The sequence below is a fragment of the Pelodiscus sinensis genome, chromosome 5 (genome assembly GCF_052426305.1).
Source record: "Pelodiscus sinensis isolate ZL-2025 chromosome 5, ASM5242630v1, whole genome shotgun sequence".
NCBI lineage: Eukaryota > Metazoa > Chordata > Testudines > Trionychidae > Pelodiscus > Pelodiscus sinensis.
In genome coordinates, this window is record NC_143056.1 from 66378595 (window position 1) to 66396903 (window position 18309).

Here is an 18309-nt window from a genome sequence, read left to right on the forward strand (position 1 = left end):
ACTAATGCCTCTGAGTACACACAGGGAACAAATCTGTTGAGCTAATATCTAAGCTAGCTTTGATTGAGCTAGCTCACTAAAAATAGCAAGGTAGCTGTAGTACCACAGGTGATGACCCAAGCTAGCTGCCTGTGTTCATAAATACAGTTGCAGTTATGATGGTACTGTGGCAGATCACCTTGGATATTTATGGCAACTGGCATTCCAGATCTCACATATGAATAAACCTTTATTCAAACTAGAATATTCCACAATTTCAAATTAATGAAATAAAAGGAAATGTTCAAAGCCATGACAAAGAGGAAACAATTACTTTACCTATACATTGGATAGTAAAAGCACATGTGCTCCAAGTCATCATAGGAATGCGGGGATCAGCTTCATTGGGAGCAACCTTTAATCCAACTCTGTAAACAGTGGTGGCAAAGAGAACCAGCATCTCCTTAATACTGTTTGAGTATTTGGCTCTGTGAAGGAAAGCAAGGACAACTTCAACTAGTAAACCTGTAACAGTGTTTTGCAACTTAAAAGATCAGTGGCATTAATCATAAGCTAAATCAGGCCTGGGCAAAATATAGCTGAGCGGCTGGATCCAGCCCACCAAGCCACCAGATCTGGCATGCAGATGCAGCAGAAAGCCTCAGGCAGACTCCCTTCTGTTCCTGCACGCGCGCCCCACCCCCAGCAGCTGCCGCAGACATATCTTTTTCTCAGCTCTGAGCCCTGAGGAGAGAGGAGCAGTGCTTCATGTGCTGCCTCTGTCCCCAGAACAATCTCATTGGCTGATTTCTGGACAATGGGAGCTGCCTGACTGAAGAACAGGCAGCGCAAAGAAAGCCCTCCCCACTCTCTTCAGGCTCTTATTCACCAACATGCATGGCCCCTGCAGCCTGCACGGGGGCAAGGCAGGCAGGGAAGCTGCCTGAGAACCCTGCTGGGCTGCTAGCCAGGAGTCACTCAGGTAAGTAACCCAGCCAGAGCCTGCCTCTGCCCTCTAATCTCCCTTTTCTCCCAACCCTCTGCCCCCCCACTCCTGCAGTCCTACATCACAGATGCTGCACCCCAATCCCTTTGCCCCCTTCCAGATGCTGCACCCCAATCCCTTGCCCCAGGTTATAACCCTGCCCTAGGTCACATCCCAAACCCCTGTACTCCTCCTGTACCTCAGTCCCCTGCCCCAGGTCACAATTCCCTCCTGCCCTAGGTCTCAATCCAAAACCCTGCACTCCAGTCCAGTGCCCCAGGTCACAACTGCCTCCTTTACCCAGACTTGTTCCTAGACCCCACATCCCCTCTTCCACCCCAATTCTTTATCCCAAGTTCCCTTCTACACCCAACCTCCATCCCAGATCCCGCACCTTCACTATTTATATCATCAGCCCTGGACTACTTTCCAAAATCTTGGAGCAGCCCCCACATTAAAAATTATTGCCCACCCCTGAGCTAAATGCTTCCTTGTGAAAGAACGCCTGAACACCAAAATCATTTATCTTTAGTAAGAGAAACAAGGAAGAGACTGTGTCCATAAATCAAGACCTAATGAACCAGAGAGAACCAGTACAGATTCTTGAAACTTTTGTTTTTCCTTTGGTATGCACATGAATTGGTTTAATGAACTCTACAAGCAAATGTTTGAGAACCGAGAAGGATGAGAGCTAACAAGCTGGGAGCAAACTTGAGAGAATATAGGCTTCAGTATGAAGGCATATTAAACTCCCTATTCAGGAAAATAGCACCAATTATTTTACTATGAAAAGTGATAAATTGGGGGAAATAAAGAACTTGCACTGTGGGGAAAGAAACTTAATAGTCACACTGAAAACATATCTTCTCTTGTCCATTTCTCATAAAGGGCTAGCAATGGAGACAGAATTTCAAATCTAAAATTAAATTTAATAATTCTGAAGTTTTGCTAAAAGAAAGGAGCTCCTTAAAGTTAGTACCTCCTTTGTCCCTAAAAGTGACAATTCTCATCAGGTAAGTAACTATGCACAACCAGCACATACCTAATTAATAGTTATACTTTGTGCGCTCACACAAAGCAGAATTGCCAATTCCTTCACAACTAACAGAATCATGGAACAACGATCTAGATTCTATTCTGGCTCACACATCAGCATCCGAATGTTTAAGCTCCAAACAGAATATTTCTTCTTAAAGATGATGCCTCAGCCATAAAGAATTAAATTTAGCTTTTTGACCAGAATGCTTTTGCAGCAACAGGGGAAAAAGCTTTCTATATGTACTTGAAGCACTTCTGATATAACAAATTATATAGAGTTTTTGATACAATTTTTACAGTTATTTTTCAGACTATAACCATGCTAAGCTTGAACAGCAGAGACAACATAAGGGGTGAAGCAGAACCTGTTACTTTATTCAGTATGCTATGGACAATAGAAGTACAGTGGGCAGGTTAGCTAGAGCATCTGGAGGAGGAGGAAAAAGACTAAGACATACTGTAGAGAGAGTCAAAACCAAACAATCAGTCTATTCAGTCTCTATATACCAAACAGCAGACAGTTTTCTTTTCCATACCATCTTGGAAATTCCAATTTACCACAGTAAATTGTAAAAAACAACTTAATCAACAAAGCACTTTAAAAACATTAATTCTTACAAAACACAGAAACACGATGCTTGAGAAACTAAGCCATGGAGTGGTTAAATGCACATAGAATAAGCAGCAAAGCTCCAATTATAAGTCAGCAGGTTCTTGGCTCCCAGTTCTGTGCTCAGAATACAAACACCTCTTTTTCAATAAAAAGGATGAAGGCAAGTTCCAAAATCTTGAGATGCATTTAGACTGTTTTAGAAATCACAAAGCATAGAACTTTCAGATTCCTTCATCACAAGACAAATTTTTGGCAACACTTACGAAGGCTGAACTCCAAAACTAAGGATGGAATGGAATTCCGAAGTAAAGTCTCCCATTCCTTTGCTGACTGAAGATGGAACATTTTGCTTCTCTCCTTTCAGAAAAAAAACCCTAGATTATATTAAACTACAATTGCATTAACATACACAAACTTTTTTAAAAAATGTAACAGACCATTGCTTTCTTAATAGGGATGTTAGATAGTGTGTAACAGAGTAGTTGACTAACCGCATGAATTCTTAGCAGTTAGTCGACTAGTCTATAGTCCCTGGGGGTGGGCCGGCAGCCAGTGAAATCCAGCACCATTCCTGGGGAGACCCCTGCTACTCAGCGCTGCTACCTCTGATACAGAGGCAGCAGCACAGGGCGCAAGATAGGAGCCAGTATGTGAAAGGAGCCAGTTCAAAAACTAGCTCCCTTCGTGGACTGGCTGCCTGCTGCCCCACACTGCTGCCTCTAATACAGAGGCAGCAATGCAGGGTGGCAGCAATTTCCCTTGCTACCTCCCTCCCATGCTGCTGCCTCTGATAGAGGCAGCAATGGAGAGGTGGGCAGGCGGCACCATGGCGGTACTTTTAAGCTGGCTCCCCCCAGCACTGGCTCCCCCACTTTGCTGCCTCTGATACAGACACAGTGAGGGGAAGGGAGAAATGTAAGTAGTTGAGAAAAATAACCAAATAAGCTTAGGCTCATTGGTTAATCGCCTACTCAACTATTTATTCACATCACTATTTCTTACCAGCCAATCTGCGTTCTAACCCTCCTTCCTAAATAGCATTTTCTTCTAGTCTCAGAAATTTGAGAATCAAAACCAGTGCTTGGCTGGTAAGGAGACAGAAACAACCAAAGAGAATATTCTTACTAAATATGACTTCATGGCTTAGAAAAGCTATGACTTTGTTTTCCAAAATATATCATCATAAAGATGATGATATCCACTGTGGGCACCTAAATCAGAGTACGATCTAAGGGTTATCAGATCTTTTTACATAAACCAAAGTGCTCTATTTAAGGCAATGCAGATTCCTAGTATCTATCTCCCAGATACCAAGACTTGTTGACAGCAGAGTTAGAGTTTCCAGAGTTACTGTACAGCCATTATACACTTTTGCTTTGGGTAGTGATGACTTCTAGTTCCAATGAATTAATATTAATGTACTTATTTAAAGCAGCACAAAAGTAAGCGTGAAGCTCTCTGTTAAAGGAGATGTGTGATACACTATGCTAAAGCTCCTCTCCTCGTATTCTGAGTGATTAATCAAATGGAACAAGGCCAAGTTTCACCTTATAGTTCTTCTCATCAGTCATGTTCTCAGAATACTTTATTGTACAAAGTTATGGTCCTTCCAGTCATAAGAAAATGGTAGCGCCCATGATGCCACTCCAAATATCAATGAAATAAATAGCTGTATCACTGAGTAATATAACTTCAGAATATGTTTACACACAGTGATAGTTACAGTTTTAAAATATTTCTCTCACACCGCAACAAAGTAGGGATGTAAAATTTCAATTATTTGGCTAATCAAATAGTTGATGCAATTTACAGTTTATCAGGCCTACTGACAAAGGGAGGAACAAAAGCAGCAACTGCCCCAGGGCCCGGCAATTCAAAAGGACCCGAGGCTCCTGGCTGCCGCTGCCACTACCGCAACAGCAATGGCGGCAGCCAGAAATCTGGACTGCTTAAATTGCTACCTGAACTCCAGGGAGCATGCTCTGGGCAACACTGAAGGGCTGGCAGTGGGAGGTTAGCCCCTAGGCCCACCCAGGCCCCACCCCTTCTGGGAGCCAGCCCTCTCCTACCTTGCCCAAGGGCCTGGCAAACCCATCAGCCCCCATTGCAGCTAATAGTACATTAATGGACCTCCCCTTTCATGCTAAATTAATTATTGTAGACACATGGTAGTGTCAGAAAAGGTCACTGATTTAAGGGTAGTTTGAAAAAGTACATCCATAAGAAACTAATAGATCTAAAAACTCTCTTTTGTATATTACTGGCAACTTATGCATGACAATTGTACAGTAAGACTATGACAAAAGTGTTGTTCAGATTACAACTGCCTAGAAAATTAAACAAAAATTATCACTGTTTCTTGTTGAGGTGATTAATTTTTTCCCTTAAAACTAATCAGCTGCTTTAATAAACTTGTTCAAAGATTTAATGTAGATGTTCATTTATCTAGAGCTATTTTTAAACCTTAAGGGTAAAGTTCTCAAAAGTATGGAATGATTTTGAAGCCTAAATCCCCAGTAAAACTAAGGCTTGGTCTATTCCAGAAAATTAAATTGGATCAACTAAGTTGGTCAGAGATACAAAAAGTCCACATCTCTGAACCATGTAGTTAAACTGATCTAATCCCCAACATAGAAAGTGCTAGATTCATTAAAGAATTCCAAACTATCTATCACCTCTCGGGAAAGTGGACTAGCTAGGCCCATGGGAAAACACTTCCTAATAGTGCAGGCAATGTTTACAAAGAATACAACCCCCCCCCAAACACATAATACCACATCTGTAACCATGCAACTATAGCATTTCAAATGTACACAAGCCCTTGAGCTACTAGATCACTTAAGTGCTTCTGAAAATTTTACCCTCGGCCACCATTTTTCAGGACAGAAAAGACAAGAAGGCATACAATGTGTTTGACTCCTCAGTTCACAAAGGAAAAGTATATTTATTGAATATACATTTCCTTATAGTGAGACTATACGACTGAAGAATCAAGTAGAAATCACTGTGCCTAAACCACCAGCTGTTAGTTCTAGAACAGAAAAACACTGTGTTCTAAATAAAGATTTAAATTTTCTTACTATAATAATGAACAATTCAAAGAATTTGTTTTTAAATATTCTTAGTGTAAATCTCAACAGCTAAAATAAACAAACCTTTAGTGTTGTAACCAGATATCCTGGCCATGACAATCTCCAACCACCTAGCCAGACACAGAATTTGAGCTACTGCCTCTGCATCCTCACTGAAAATAGAAATAAAAAGCAGTGGTTATGTAAAAACCACAGGCAAGTAGCAATGAATGATCTGAAGCCTAATCTTTGAATAACATATAGCTCATCTCTGTCACAGTTAGCATTTATACAATTATTTAGTTACCCTAAACAAACATGAACTAAACTTTACAATTTGTTTTAATACTAGAACACTTTCACTGGTGAGAAACCTATTAAAGTTTCTTTCCAAATACAGATTTTGGTCAACAGGACAGAAAACAGAATGGGTTTAAGCAGTCCCAGATAGCAGTTGGAAAAATTATTCAAAGAGGTTGGCTCCCCTACAAGTACTGCATAGCTTCTTTTCTTAGAATCATGGAAGAGTTTCCCCTGGAGTTCACCTGTTTATCTTCTGAGCTTGCAAAGGAACAATGGGAATCACAGTGTTACACAGAGACTTGCAGAGTGGGCACAAGTACTCTCCATTCTCCAAGTCAAAAATCTGTTCAACATGAAGACGCTGTCGAGAATTCAGTTGTATGGCTTCAAAGTATCTGCAACATTGAAAAAAAAATAAGCTAGTAAGGAGAATGGTCTCTGTGCAACAGAGAAACAAGAATTCAAAGAGCAAAATGGTAAGTCTAGTGCATTTTTTCCTACACCAACAACCAGACTTCCCTTCTGCTACGCAACTAATACATATACTTGGTCCACATGCTTGGTCACCAAAACAAAAGTAAATAACTGAACAAGTATGTGAACTAGGGATGTCAGCATGTATTCGACTATACAATTAACCGATAAGCCTAGGTTGCCATGGGCAGAGGCTGCTTCGCAGCTGCCTCCTACACCACCACCCTCCCATAGCAGCCTCTGTTCACGGGGAGCTCGGACCCTGCAGACAGGAGCTGCTGTTGCCCCATGCTGCTTCCTCTGACACATAGGCAGCAGTATGGGGTGGCAGGCAGCTGTGCTGCGCAGGGAGCTGGTTTTTACACTGGCTCCCCTTGCAGACCAGCTCCTGCCTGGCACCCCACTCTACTGTGCTGCCCCCACGGGCTATCAATTAGTTGAGTAACTGATAAGAATTCATGCGGTTGCATGACTATTCAATTACAGGCAGTCCCCGGGTTACGTACAAGAGAGGGACTGTAGGTTTGTTCTTAAGTTGAATCTGTATGTAAGTTGGAACTGGCATCCAGATTCAGCCGCTGCTGAAACTGACCAGTGGCTGACTACAGGAAGCCCGAGGCAGAGTTGCTCTGCCCCGGGCTTCCTGGAATCAGCCGCTGATCAGTTTCAACAGGCTGAATCTGGAAGCCAGTTCTTACATACAGATTCAACTTAAGAACCCCAGGCGTCCCCAAGTCAGCTGCTGCTCAAACTGATCAGCAGCTGATTCCAGGAAGCCCGGGGCAGAGCAACTCTGCCTCGGGCTTCCTGTAGTCAGCGCTGGTCAGTTTCAGCAGAGGCTGACTTGGGGATGCCTGGGGCAGAGCAGCTTGGGTGCTGCTGGGTTGCTCCAGTAGTGCCGCTCCTCCCAGCAGACCAGGGAGACGCAGAGCAAACCCCGTTCGTAACTGCGGATCTGACGTAAGTCGGATCCGCGTAACTCGGGGACTGCCTGTACCCAATATCTAACATCCCTAATGTGAACCAGGTAATTTCAGAGCATTTTGAAGACAAGAATGGCAGAGAGCTTTCCCTAATTTTAACCTCCATATAAGTGTGTATTTTATTTAATATATTTACACACAAGCTATACTGAAATTTACTATTCTCCAACATCATAAGCACCTCACACATACACACATTTATTCATAGGTTATATATATAAAGTTGAGTCACAGCATTCAAAATGTAAATATATAATATTTACAGGATAATTATTTTAACATCAGCTAATAGTAGCATTTCATGGATGAATGTCCCTAAGTGACATATCTATTGTGAGAATCCAGTCTCACCACTAGATATGAAAAACATATCTTTATTTTTGCTGAAGTAAAATGGAAATGGATAATTTATAATTCAAAGAAATCACTACAGAAAATTCACCTTGTAGACCACAGTTCTGTGTCTATCCAATACATTAAAAAACAAACAAAAAAAACCAAACAAACAATGAGAACCACATTACATATGTGATCAAGGGAAAGAAAATGATTAATTGAGATAACTTCCCCAGTAAAGGGGGAGAGCAGATTACTTTTCAAAACATACACATGGGAAAACTGTGATACTATTAAAATAGAAGATGTAGTAAGTGTGATCTTTTCTACGTTTCATTGTAAATTTTTCCTCTATCTGCAGTATGCCCCATGATCTTGATGGTTTAGATACACCCATTAGTACAGAAATAACTCTATTTTTAAATCTGCTTGCCTAAAGTTGAACATCTAAAATCAGCATATATGGCAAACCAAATATACAGCAGCTTACATATGGATAGGTCTGTCTAACTTTAGGTCTAAATGTAAACTAATAAAATCTAATTATTTAATTAGAAGATAAGAGTTATAAAGGAAAGATGACAAAGATGTGTGAAAAACATGGTCTCAACATACAAAATGTTTATGAAACTACTCTCTACAAAGAATCAACACACATTTTATTTTTCCAAATTTTAAAGCATAATAGGCAGTAAGTGTAAAATGGAAAGTCCATAGGTTTTTCATACATTCCAAACAGACTATTTGACAAAGTGTATTTCACAGTACTTTAATTGTCTTCTATTTATTACTTCTGAAGGCATTCTGCACCAAAACAAAATTAAATATTCTGCACACCATATTTAAAAATTCTGCAAATTTTGTCATAACATTACATAATCACAGCAGTCCCAGTTACTTAGATGAGTGTTTCTCAACCACTGGAACGAGTACCCTTAGGGGTATTTGAAAAGTCGGGGGGGGAGGGGTATGTCAACACAACTGAAATCTGGAAAAAACGGAATTTGTTTTAAGTTTTACAGTGCTTTATTTTTGTTCTTTTTACACTCAAAAATTTCAACGCCCACCTGGCTACAATTAAGTTGCTTAAACAAAAGTGTTACAATGGTAGAAAAAAATTGTGTGTCTGAAAACTGTAGGTACTTGGGGTACTTTTTTTTTAATTAAAAAGAGGGTACTTTTATTAAAAAAAGGTTGAGAAACAGACTTAGTCCATTTCAAAATATTTGTCAGTAAGCAAGTCTATAACAATACAGACACACGCATTTTATCCTGAGAGTAGAGACTTAAAAGAAATCCCTATAATCAAGGGTGATGTGTATGGGTAGGGGATGGGGGAGAGGAGGGAACCACAGGCCCCCAAATAGTGTGGGCGGGCGGGGACAGCTAGCAGCTGGAGGGGGCACTAGTGGTGCAGGGAAGAGGTGGGGTGGGGGTGGAGCAGGAACAAGAATAGGCAGAGCGGGGATGGGGAAGAGGTCAAGTAGAGGGGGTTGTCCTGGCCCTTTCACTGGTGGGGGAAGGGGCATGTGGCCCGTGGACCCCTGGGTCCACTCTTACCATTTGCCTCTGCCTATGACAATCTACTTTGTAGTATCTGTGGGTGTGTCTAGACTACAGAGTTTTGTCGACAAAAGTGGACTTTTGTCGACAAAACTATACCTGCGTCCACACTACCGCTGAGTTCTGTCAACATAACGTCGACAGAACTCAGCAGTTTTGTCGACGTATGTAAACCTCATTTTACGAGGAATAACACCTTCTGTCGACAGAGTTTCTGTCGACAGAAGGTGTTATTGAATGGAAACTGTCCTTTGCGTCCAGACTACCATGTCGACAAAAGCAGCTTGCTTAGTCAACAGAACTCAATGTAGTCTGGACGCGCTTTGTCGACAGAAGTTTTGTCGACAGTATCTGTCGACAAAACTTCTGTCGACAGAAGCCTGTAGTCTAGACGTACCCTTACAGACTAACAAAAAAATATATATAGTATCATGAGCTCCAAGGTGCTACAGGACAACTTTTTGTTTTTTGAAGTTACAGATTAACATGGCTATCCCTCAGACTTAAACCCACTTCATATTTATCTGTCCCCTTCCCACCCCCCTTTGCCCAAAGCCTAGCCAGGCAACCACAAGCCTTCCCATCATGGAGACCACCTGCATTCCTCCATCCAGCCAATGAACCTGAACACAATCCTCCCCAGAGCCCAGTGATACTCTCCCCAAGCCGAGATACCCACACCCTCTCTCTCTTCCCCTCTCTCTCTTCCCAAGAACCCAAGGATTCAGAGGGAGGAAAAGCCTGATGCTCAGTCCCAGGCTTGCAGAGTTTCCTGAGCACCACCCTGCCCTTCATCATTCTTGGAACTGCAGCTGCCAGAAAGCCTCTAGCTCCCTCTCCTTCCCCCAGCAGTGTCTTCTATGTGTGTGTAAGCTTGGCTTTGCCAAGTCCAGTGGCGGCCAGCACCACTTCAGTGCATTTCTGTAGGAGAAAGGAAATTCTACATGCATAACATTAATTTCTTCAAAATTCTGCATTATGCAGTGGTGCAGAATTCCTCCAAGAGTATCTCTATATATTCTTTTAAAATGTGACAGGTATCCTTTTGAGCAAACTAATATATTATTGTATCAGTTATGTAATAAGCAAATGATTATACTCAAACCTGCTGCAAAATCTGGTTCAAGAGAAGAGTCTGCTCTGCTGCCCATTTCTACCCATTATCTACCCACAGAGTATGGTAATTTAATAAGAGCATGGAAACTGGGTTTCAGTGTTGTTCTATTTAGCTGTATGTGGATAGGATCTGCCAAGAGCAGAAGTTATCCATGTATAATACTTAAGGAACATTTTTCTGTACCATTTCCTGGTGTTTGTTTTACACTGATATTTACCATAAACATATATTAAAAATAGATAAGCATGGAAAGCATAACGAGGCTATTTATGGCCAAATGACACACAAAATATAAAAAGTCTACAAAATAGCATCTGTATCATGTGATATTAAAATAACTTATACTAGAGCAATCCTGCTCTTTATATCTTCTGATACTTCATGGTGATGAAATTTCTAAACTTTACTTTTCACAGCTTTTATCAATCTAAGGCTTTTTGGCAATATTTATTTGTCCCTCTTTCTAACCAACATGTTACTTATTATGATATTAAAACACTGGTTAAAATAAGCCCTTTGTAGCCAAATCCTTAAGTATTTACGTATAGAGACAATTGCTGTGTCCTTTCATGACAGTTATGATTTGCTGGGGCATGCCTGCTTTGGTCCATAAGTGTAATCTGGCCTGATGTAGTGATAAAGATATGCGGTCAAAGGTATTCACTGAGTAAATCTCCTAGAGATTTATCAGAGTCCCTTGTTAGATGCCTTATGGGCATGATGCAAGTCTCATCTATGAGGGTTGGCTTCTTGCTAATGTCATCTTTGAGGGCTAGCTTCTTGCTCTTGATAGTTTTACCTGCTTAGACCATTCTTTAGGACAATGGGGACTTGTGTCCTTATATTAGTGTCCTCTCCTGTTGGTCTTTGAGACTGCTCTTGTACCAGATTTCTTTGATTTGCTGAGGTTGAGTATTTGGACAGGCTGACTTCTTATTTGAGCTTCAATATTTTGTATTGCTGTGCCGGTATACTTTTACATCATTTATAAATCAACTTGAGACAAAAATATGAAAGAGAATTGCAAAGATATCCTCTTACTTCTGCCAGCAGGCTGCATGCATTACATGACCACAGCTTCCTGTGTGGGCTCCACATGACATATCTGGGTCCATGAAAAGAGGATCTAACGTGTCTAGAAAGACAGATGAGAAGCAAAAAGATTAAAATAATACTAGTGTACCTTTGGGTCAATATAGACAACTCCCCCACTAACCTTTCATTTTTCCATAGTAAGCACATTCAAGTAGAAAGCTTCTTCACAACAATACTCTGCCAGGCAAGAACAAGCATAACTATGCTGCTACAGTTCCACTTCTTGTTCTATCCAGTGCTCTCTCAATGTGAAATTACCACAAATAAAATAAAATAAAATAAAATAAAATAAAATAAAATAAAATAAAATAAAATAAAATAAGACATCTGAAATCAGTGGCCAGTCATTAATGAATGTCCTTCTTTGTTAAATTATCTTTTGGTAAAAAGGCATCAGTGTGTTCAATCACTCTATCTGCCTGGGATTTTAGCTTTATTGTCTTTTCTCCAGTATTTGGTGATGGAGGTGATTTGCTGAGTGGGGTCAGCAACAGAAGAGTCCCCAAATGATCACCTATACTTCCGCAATAGATATTGCCAAGCTGATGTGAAAAAATGATTACTACCCTTCCATAACTGTTGTTCTTTGAGATGTGTTGCTCAGGTCCATTCCAACGTAAGCGCGTGCTTGCTCAGAGTACTGCCACTAGAAAGTATTTCCCCACAGTGGTATCTGTCACATCAGCTCTGGTGCTCCCTGAAATCATACCCTCATAGCTCTAGTATAGAGGGCCCCGCTGCTCCCTCAGTTCCTTGTTGATGGCTAACTCTCACGGAGGCGCAGGGCAAAAGGGAGTGGTAATGAGTAACACATCACAGTTATGGAAGATCAGTGGCTATTTTTGCTTCTTCAAATGCTTATTTACATCCTTTCTAATGCAGGTGATGCCCCACCAGTTGCACCAGTGGAAGATTTGTAGTTAATTGGCATGCTGATTATGGAACACCATTTGGCTCAACCCTGCATTGTCTCTGGCTTATTTTCTTCTTTCCTTAGCTACTTAGATAATCTGGCATTCTGTTAAAGGAAGGATCTGAGAAAACTTAGTAGAGATGAGAGTCATTGGATACAATAGTTTCTTTATACTGAGATTTAACCAACATTTTTGGTATCGAGATGTGTTTGTACAGTGCCTGGAAAAATGGGGTTCTTGTCTAGGGCTCAGGCATTAGCTTATACAAACAATAAAGAAAAAAACAAAAAAAATATGTTATTAGTTCATCTTTCTATACACTCCAGTGTTTGAGAAGTTCTTGCCCTTTTTACAGTAATACACTTTAATAAGCAGGATTTAGACAGGTGTCTGGTTAGGGTTTATGACAAAATATACACAACTAATTAAAAATAAATTTCTACAGTTGGATCAATATGCAATAATGAGAAATAGCCATTCATTCTGTATCTTCAGATACATGTTCTTTGGTGTACAGAACAAAACTCAACTGCTTCGGCAAGTTATTTTGCAAGATTAATGTGAACTGTTTTATTTACCCAAACTAGGAGGCATTCATCTTTGTTTTACAAGGGAAAATGGCAGTAAATTCTCCTCCACACCATATGTCTAGTTTCATGGCAAGAATTTTAAGCCCATCTAACACACGGCTAAAATTCTTAACTAACTTTTCATTAAAGAGAACCACTCAGTAATCTAATTGTCTGAAAATGTTAATTAAATATAACTGAAGTGAATTCTAAGAAGAGAACAGCAACAAGTGATATTCTTAGCTGAAGAGATATACCTACCACCTGAGAGTTCAAGAGTTTTCCCCCTGTGTTGTGTTAAGGCAGTGGATTTTTGGACACAAGCTGATAGTACCATCGCAGCACCCTCCAGCCTCACTTCTTGCTCCTCCTGACATAGAATACAGGTCAACACTTCCTTTTCAGTAATAGATGGACCTCGCTTGGGTCCCAAGGCAATTCTGGAAGAATCAATGGCCAAAGGCGTGCTGTAAGAACATAAAAAACAATGCTCAACAAACAATTAGCAGACTTCCTGTAATGAAATAAACATCCTCTTGAAGGCATGTAAACCTATAATTTAGTGCTTACATTTAACAGTAACTTTACTGCAGAAACCCTTACAAAAAGTACCAGGATCACTTCAGTCACCCTGATATTCAACCATCTTTAAGACATAATGTGGTAGCTATCTAATACAACATATTGAAATAAATTCCATCATTCCATTTATTGTTTCATGATTTCTCAAATGTCCTTTCATTTCTCAGGCAAGATGCAATGAGAAAGAATTAAGAGGGTGTTCCTTTTCATTTATATGTTTGAAGATGACTTACTGAACTTGAAATTTTAAATGATAAAGCAGGTCGAAATTACTGTACTTTTTTTTTTTAAATCCTTCATCCAGGTTATTTTTTCTCTTCCTTTTATCAAAATCATACATTAAGCTGGATCTACAGTAAGATTGCTTTGTCAATATAGTTATACTGGTATATTATACCAACAAATGTTCCTGGTCTGGACACAGCTTATACTAGCAAAACTGTATTTATACCTGCATAATTTATTCCAGGCTCCTTTTCCCCCAAGCAAAATAAACTAGATTAGGTTTGCCTGTTAAACTGCAGAAACTTTCACCAGCACAGATATATCCTATATAAATCAACCCTCATCAAAACCATGACAAATTTTATAGTACAGACTTGGAGCACTTCGTCTCTTGCACATGCACTGTGACCATTGCTCTTGAACTCAAGTCTGACAATTCTACTTCTAGCATCAACTAGATGCAGTCACTCATGAATGACAAGCGATGCTTCTTATTGTGATTGAGTCTGAATTTCAATCCCCTGATTTGGAACATATTTTTTTCCACTGGACTAGCTTTAAAACAAAAACAAATGAACAAAACCCCCTCACACTTCACATGACTAAAATTTAGCAAATGGGCTATAATGTAGCCAGATGTCCAAGAAAACACATACACTAAAAAAGATGGATAGGTATGAAATTTTCATTGTAAGTACTATAAAATTTAGAAAAAAAGATTAGATTCCTGTCCTATACAGTGAAAGCAGGATTTGCCATACTAGGTTGGATCATTAGATCATCAAGTTAAAAAACTAATATAGCCAATAGCCGATGCTCCAAAGATAGGACATTGAAAAATATCAGTAGTAAGAGGAACAGGGTTATTGATTAGGTTGATGCACAAGTGTACTATTAAAATTGATTAGTTATAACCAGGGCTCGACAAATCAGTGGCGAGCAGATTTCACTCAGTCGCCCCGTTCACCAGCGGCACGCACATGTGCAATGCAGGTCTGGCACACGCACAGTGTGGGGCTGGCGAGTAGATTTCGGCGTGGTTTGTCAAGACCTGGTTATAACCACTTTTTAGGAAATTAATTTTTCCATTAGAACTCTGGACAGCTGTCTCATCTCACCTCTCTTCCTCCATAACTTCCTCCCTTCCCTGTGTCTCTTGTGTGTTTTCATACAGGAGTTTATGAGTCTCAATGAAATTCCTTTGTAAAGCAGACATCTGGGCCATTATCTTCTGGCGATGCAGCCTTGCAGCTTCTGCTTTCCTCTTCCGTTCAGCCTTCTCTTTGTCTTGAGTGCTCTGAGTCTTATTAAGAAACAGTATTAAAAATCATAGACTAAGAATAACTAAAAGATACCAAGAAGCATTTAAAAAAAAGATATTCTAATCGTTCCCATCAAAACCCCCAATGAATCATCCCATGATAGTAAAACAAAACAAAAACCAAAACAAATCTTTAAAAGCCAATTAGGCTTCAAGTCATCAATAGAGCATGTTTATGAATTCAAAAATACAGAATTTTTAATTAAAATACATGAAACACATAACCTGCAAAATACTTTATTTACTTACTAGAAGACTGGGTCCTTCATGGCAGGTGGTGTGAGGGGTGCAGGAGTCAGGACTGGGCCTTGGAGATTTGGGGGGTGGAGACAGAGTAGGAGGCTGGGGGCATGTGAGAATGAGAGTAGGGAGATCCTGTCCAGTGAGGCTCTCTTTCCCCCTCCCCCCCACCAACCGAAGTGGCCTTTTCTACCGCCCCAACCTCCCAGGCTGGCAGGGGCCTTTTCTCCCCACTCCCAGCCCTTCTGGACAGCAGGGGCCATCTCTTTGTCCCACCTGATCACAGATGGACACAGGTGAACTGGAGTTCATTTACAAGTTCTATACTATCAATTTAGGCTTGAATAAAGATCTTAACTGGTTAATGCACTACAAAGGAAGTTTCCCCATCTTTGATAATCCCATCTCCACATCCAACACTATGAGAGACACTTCCACCCTGACTTAATTAGATTAATTAACACGGTTACTAAAAATGACAGGTAACTTCTTTTGCTATTATATACACACCCCAAATTCTGTAATTTCTACTCAAACTCATCTGATGAAGTAGGTTTTACCTATGAAAGCTCATAACCTAATAGATGTGTTAGTCTCTAAGGTACCACAGGACTGCTTGTTTTTATAATTCCAGACTAACAGACATCATGGCTACCCCTTTGAGGTATTCTGGAAAAGGGCAGTCAAAGACTAAATCACAGACAACAAAAAATGACAATCCATATGCTGGACTTAAACTTTTCATCCTTATCCATAACTGTTTCACATTCAACAACAAACAGCCATAAATACTAGGAAGGCTCTCCAATATGCAAACATTTCCCTGGGCTATCTTGAAGAAAAAAGTTTGTATCAATGCACCATGAAACTGATAATATACTTGAGATACACTGATATTTTCATCTTCTGGACAGATGACTTCAGCCCCCTCACAAATTTCTCCTATAATTTCAACTACCACCAGTCATCTATTAAACTCTCTCTGGAATACTTTCACATGAACATCAACTTTGTGGACATCTCAATCAGCTTCAGCAAGAGAACCCCACAGACAAATATGTATACAAGAAACCCTTATATCATGACACCAACTTTCATAGATCTACTAATCACCCCAAGTACACCAAGAAATCAGTTATCTATAGACAGGCACTCAGATAACATAGAATACAGTTCCAAGAGAAAGTCCAGGATATACACTTTCACCAAAGAAGGGCAATCCATCAAAGGAGCAGACTACATCATGGAATGGGGGCCTCTAAATATACCAAAAGAACTTGATTCAGTAAAGAAATAAAACTCCCTCCAACTGCACAACCCAGTTATCATTTGCCACCCCACACTGGAACCCATATGGGTTCCAACTACAACCCAAACTCAATAGGAACCCCATACTGAAAGAAATCTTTCCTGAACCCCCTCTTCTGGCCTTCAAACAACCTCCCCCACCCCAACTTCATCATTAGAAGCAAACTCCTCACAGACCATGAAACATCAACTTAAAGTGGCACTCTGCCAGAACAGATGCAAAACCTGAAGACACATCTCCCACAATACACCTTTCAAGATCAGAGAATCCTACATACGCTTATCACAACATGTGGCATACCTCATCCTTTGCACTAAACGCCCAAATAAAAACCATGTGGCTAAAATGAGACAAGCACTATGATCTTGAATGAACTCACAAACAAATGATGTCAGGGTTTTTGTCTTCTCAAAGTGATCACTCTTAGATATCAGTCCTTATCCTCAAAGAAAACCTGCACAATAATTTCAATAGACTAGCCTGGGAACTTAAATTCATAACCTTGCTACACAATAAAAAACATGGACTGGAGAGACACACAGGAGTTATAGTTTATTACCACAATCTGTAATCCACTAACAAACTGCAGTTGCTTTCTCTGCTCCTCTTTTCCCCTATTATGGAAGGGAGTTCATCCTGAGTGGTCCCTTGAAACATGTGTTCACTACTATGATAAGCAATCTGTTCCACCATGTATTAAACTGTGCCACTGAATACAATTTCCAGACCTGAAGGAAAGTCATGTATAAGCTTGAAAGCTCTCTACCATCAACAAAAGTTGGCCAAATACAAGATATGACCTTACCCACTTAGTCTTTCTAATATCCTGAGACCAGAATAGCTAAAACAAAACTGCATAAACTATTTGCCCCTAGACCAGAGGTCTCCAACCTTTTTACACCCAAGATCACTTTTTAAATCTCCGAACAGGCGAAGATCTACCACCCCGCCCCTTCCTTGAAGCCCCACCCTCTCTATTCTCCTCCTGTCCATCATTTGCTATCCCCAGCCCTTACTTACACACCCTGATAAACAGTTTATTTTTAAATTATGCGATGTATAAAATTAAAATCACGTGTTTATAGTTATGAAATAAATGGTCTGTTTTTTATTTATGCTATTTAAATCTAAAATGAAGCATTTATAATTATACATTTTGTGGGGACAGAGTTCTGCGGGTGGGGGCAGGGGAGAGGGAACAGGGTGCTGGGAGGGCAGAGGGCAGGGTTCTGCAGGTGGGGACAGGGTGCCAGTGGGGACAGGAATAGGGACAGAATTCTGTAGCTGGGAACAGGGGATTGGAAACAGAATTCTGTGGCTGGGGACAGGGGAGTGGGAACCGAATTCTGTGGCTGGGTACAGGGGAGTGGGGACAGCGTTCGGGGAGTGGGGAAGAGATGGGAGGGGAGTGGGGACAGAGTTCTGTAGCTGGGGACAGGAGAGTGGGGACAGCGTTCTGTGGCTGGGGAGTGGGGTGCAAATGGAGGCAGAGTCCCCTGTATTTGCCTCCTCCCAGGATTCCCCTGCCACCAGAGGGAAACCAGCGCGTGCCTGCCCCAGGGCCGATCCCATGAAGTGAAGCCCCCCCCCAC

General features: G+C 40.7%; 1 protein-coding gene across 2 annotated transcripts in view; it reads right to left on the reverse strand.

Moving 5' to 3' along the window:
- The window catches only part of UBR1 (ubiquitin protein ligase E3 component n-recognin 1), a 125890-nt gene that overhangs the window by 23825 nt on the left and 83756 nt on the right, over nucleotides 1-18309 (reverse strand). The window contains exons 29-36 of one of the 2 annotated variants that reach the window (XM_075927249.2): nucleotides 15418-15510; nucleotides 14966-15150; nucleotides 13302-13507; nucleotides 11504-11597; nucleotides 6232-6384; nucleotides 5771-5859; nucleotides 2879-2972; nucleotides 319-467 (exon numbers count right to left, since the gene is read on the reverse strand). In XM_075927249.2, the coding sequence (XP_075783364.2) occupies nucleotides 319-467; nucleotides 2879-2972; nucleotides 5771-5859; nucleotides 6232-6384; nucleotides 11504-11597; nucleotides 13302-13507; nucleotides 14966-15150; nucleotides 15418-15510 (1063 nt within the window). The remainder of the gene's footprint in view (nucleotides 1-318; nucleotides 468-2878; nucleotides 2973-5770; nucleotides 5860-6231; nucleotides 6385-11503; nucleotides 11598-13301; nucleotides 13508-14965; nucleotides 15151-15417; nucleotides 15511-18309) is intronic. The other variant, XM_006135407.5, reaches the window with a different exon arrangement.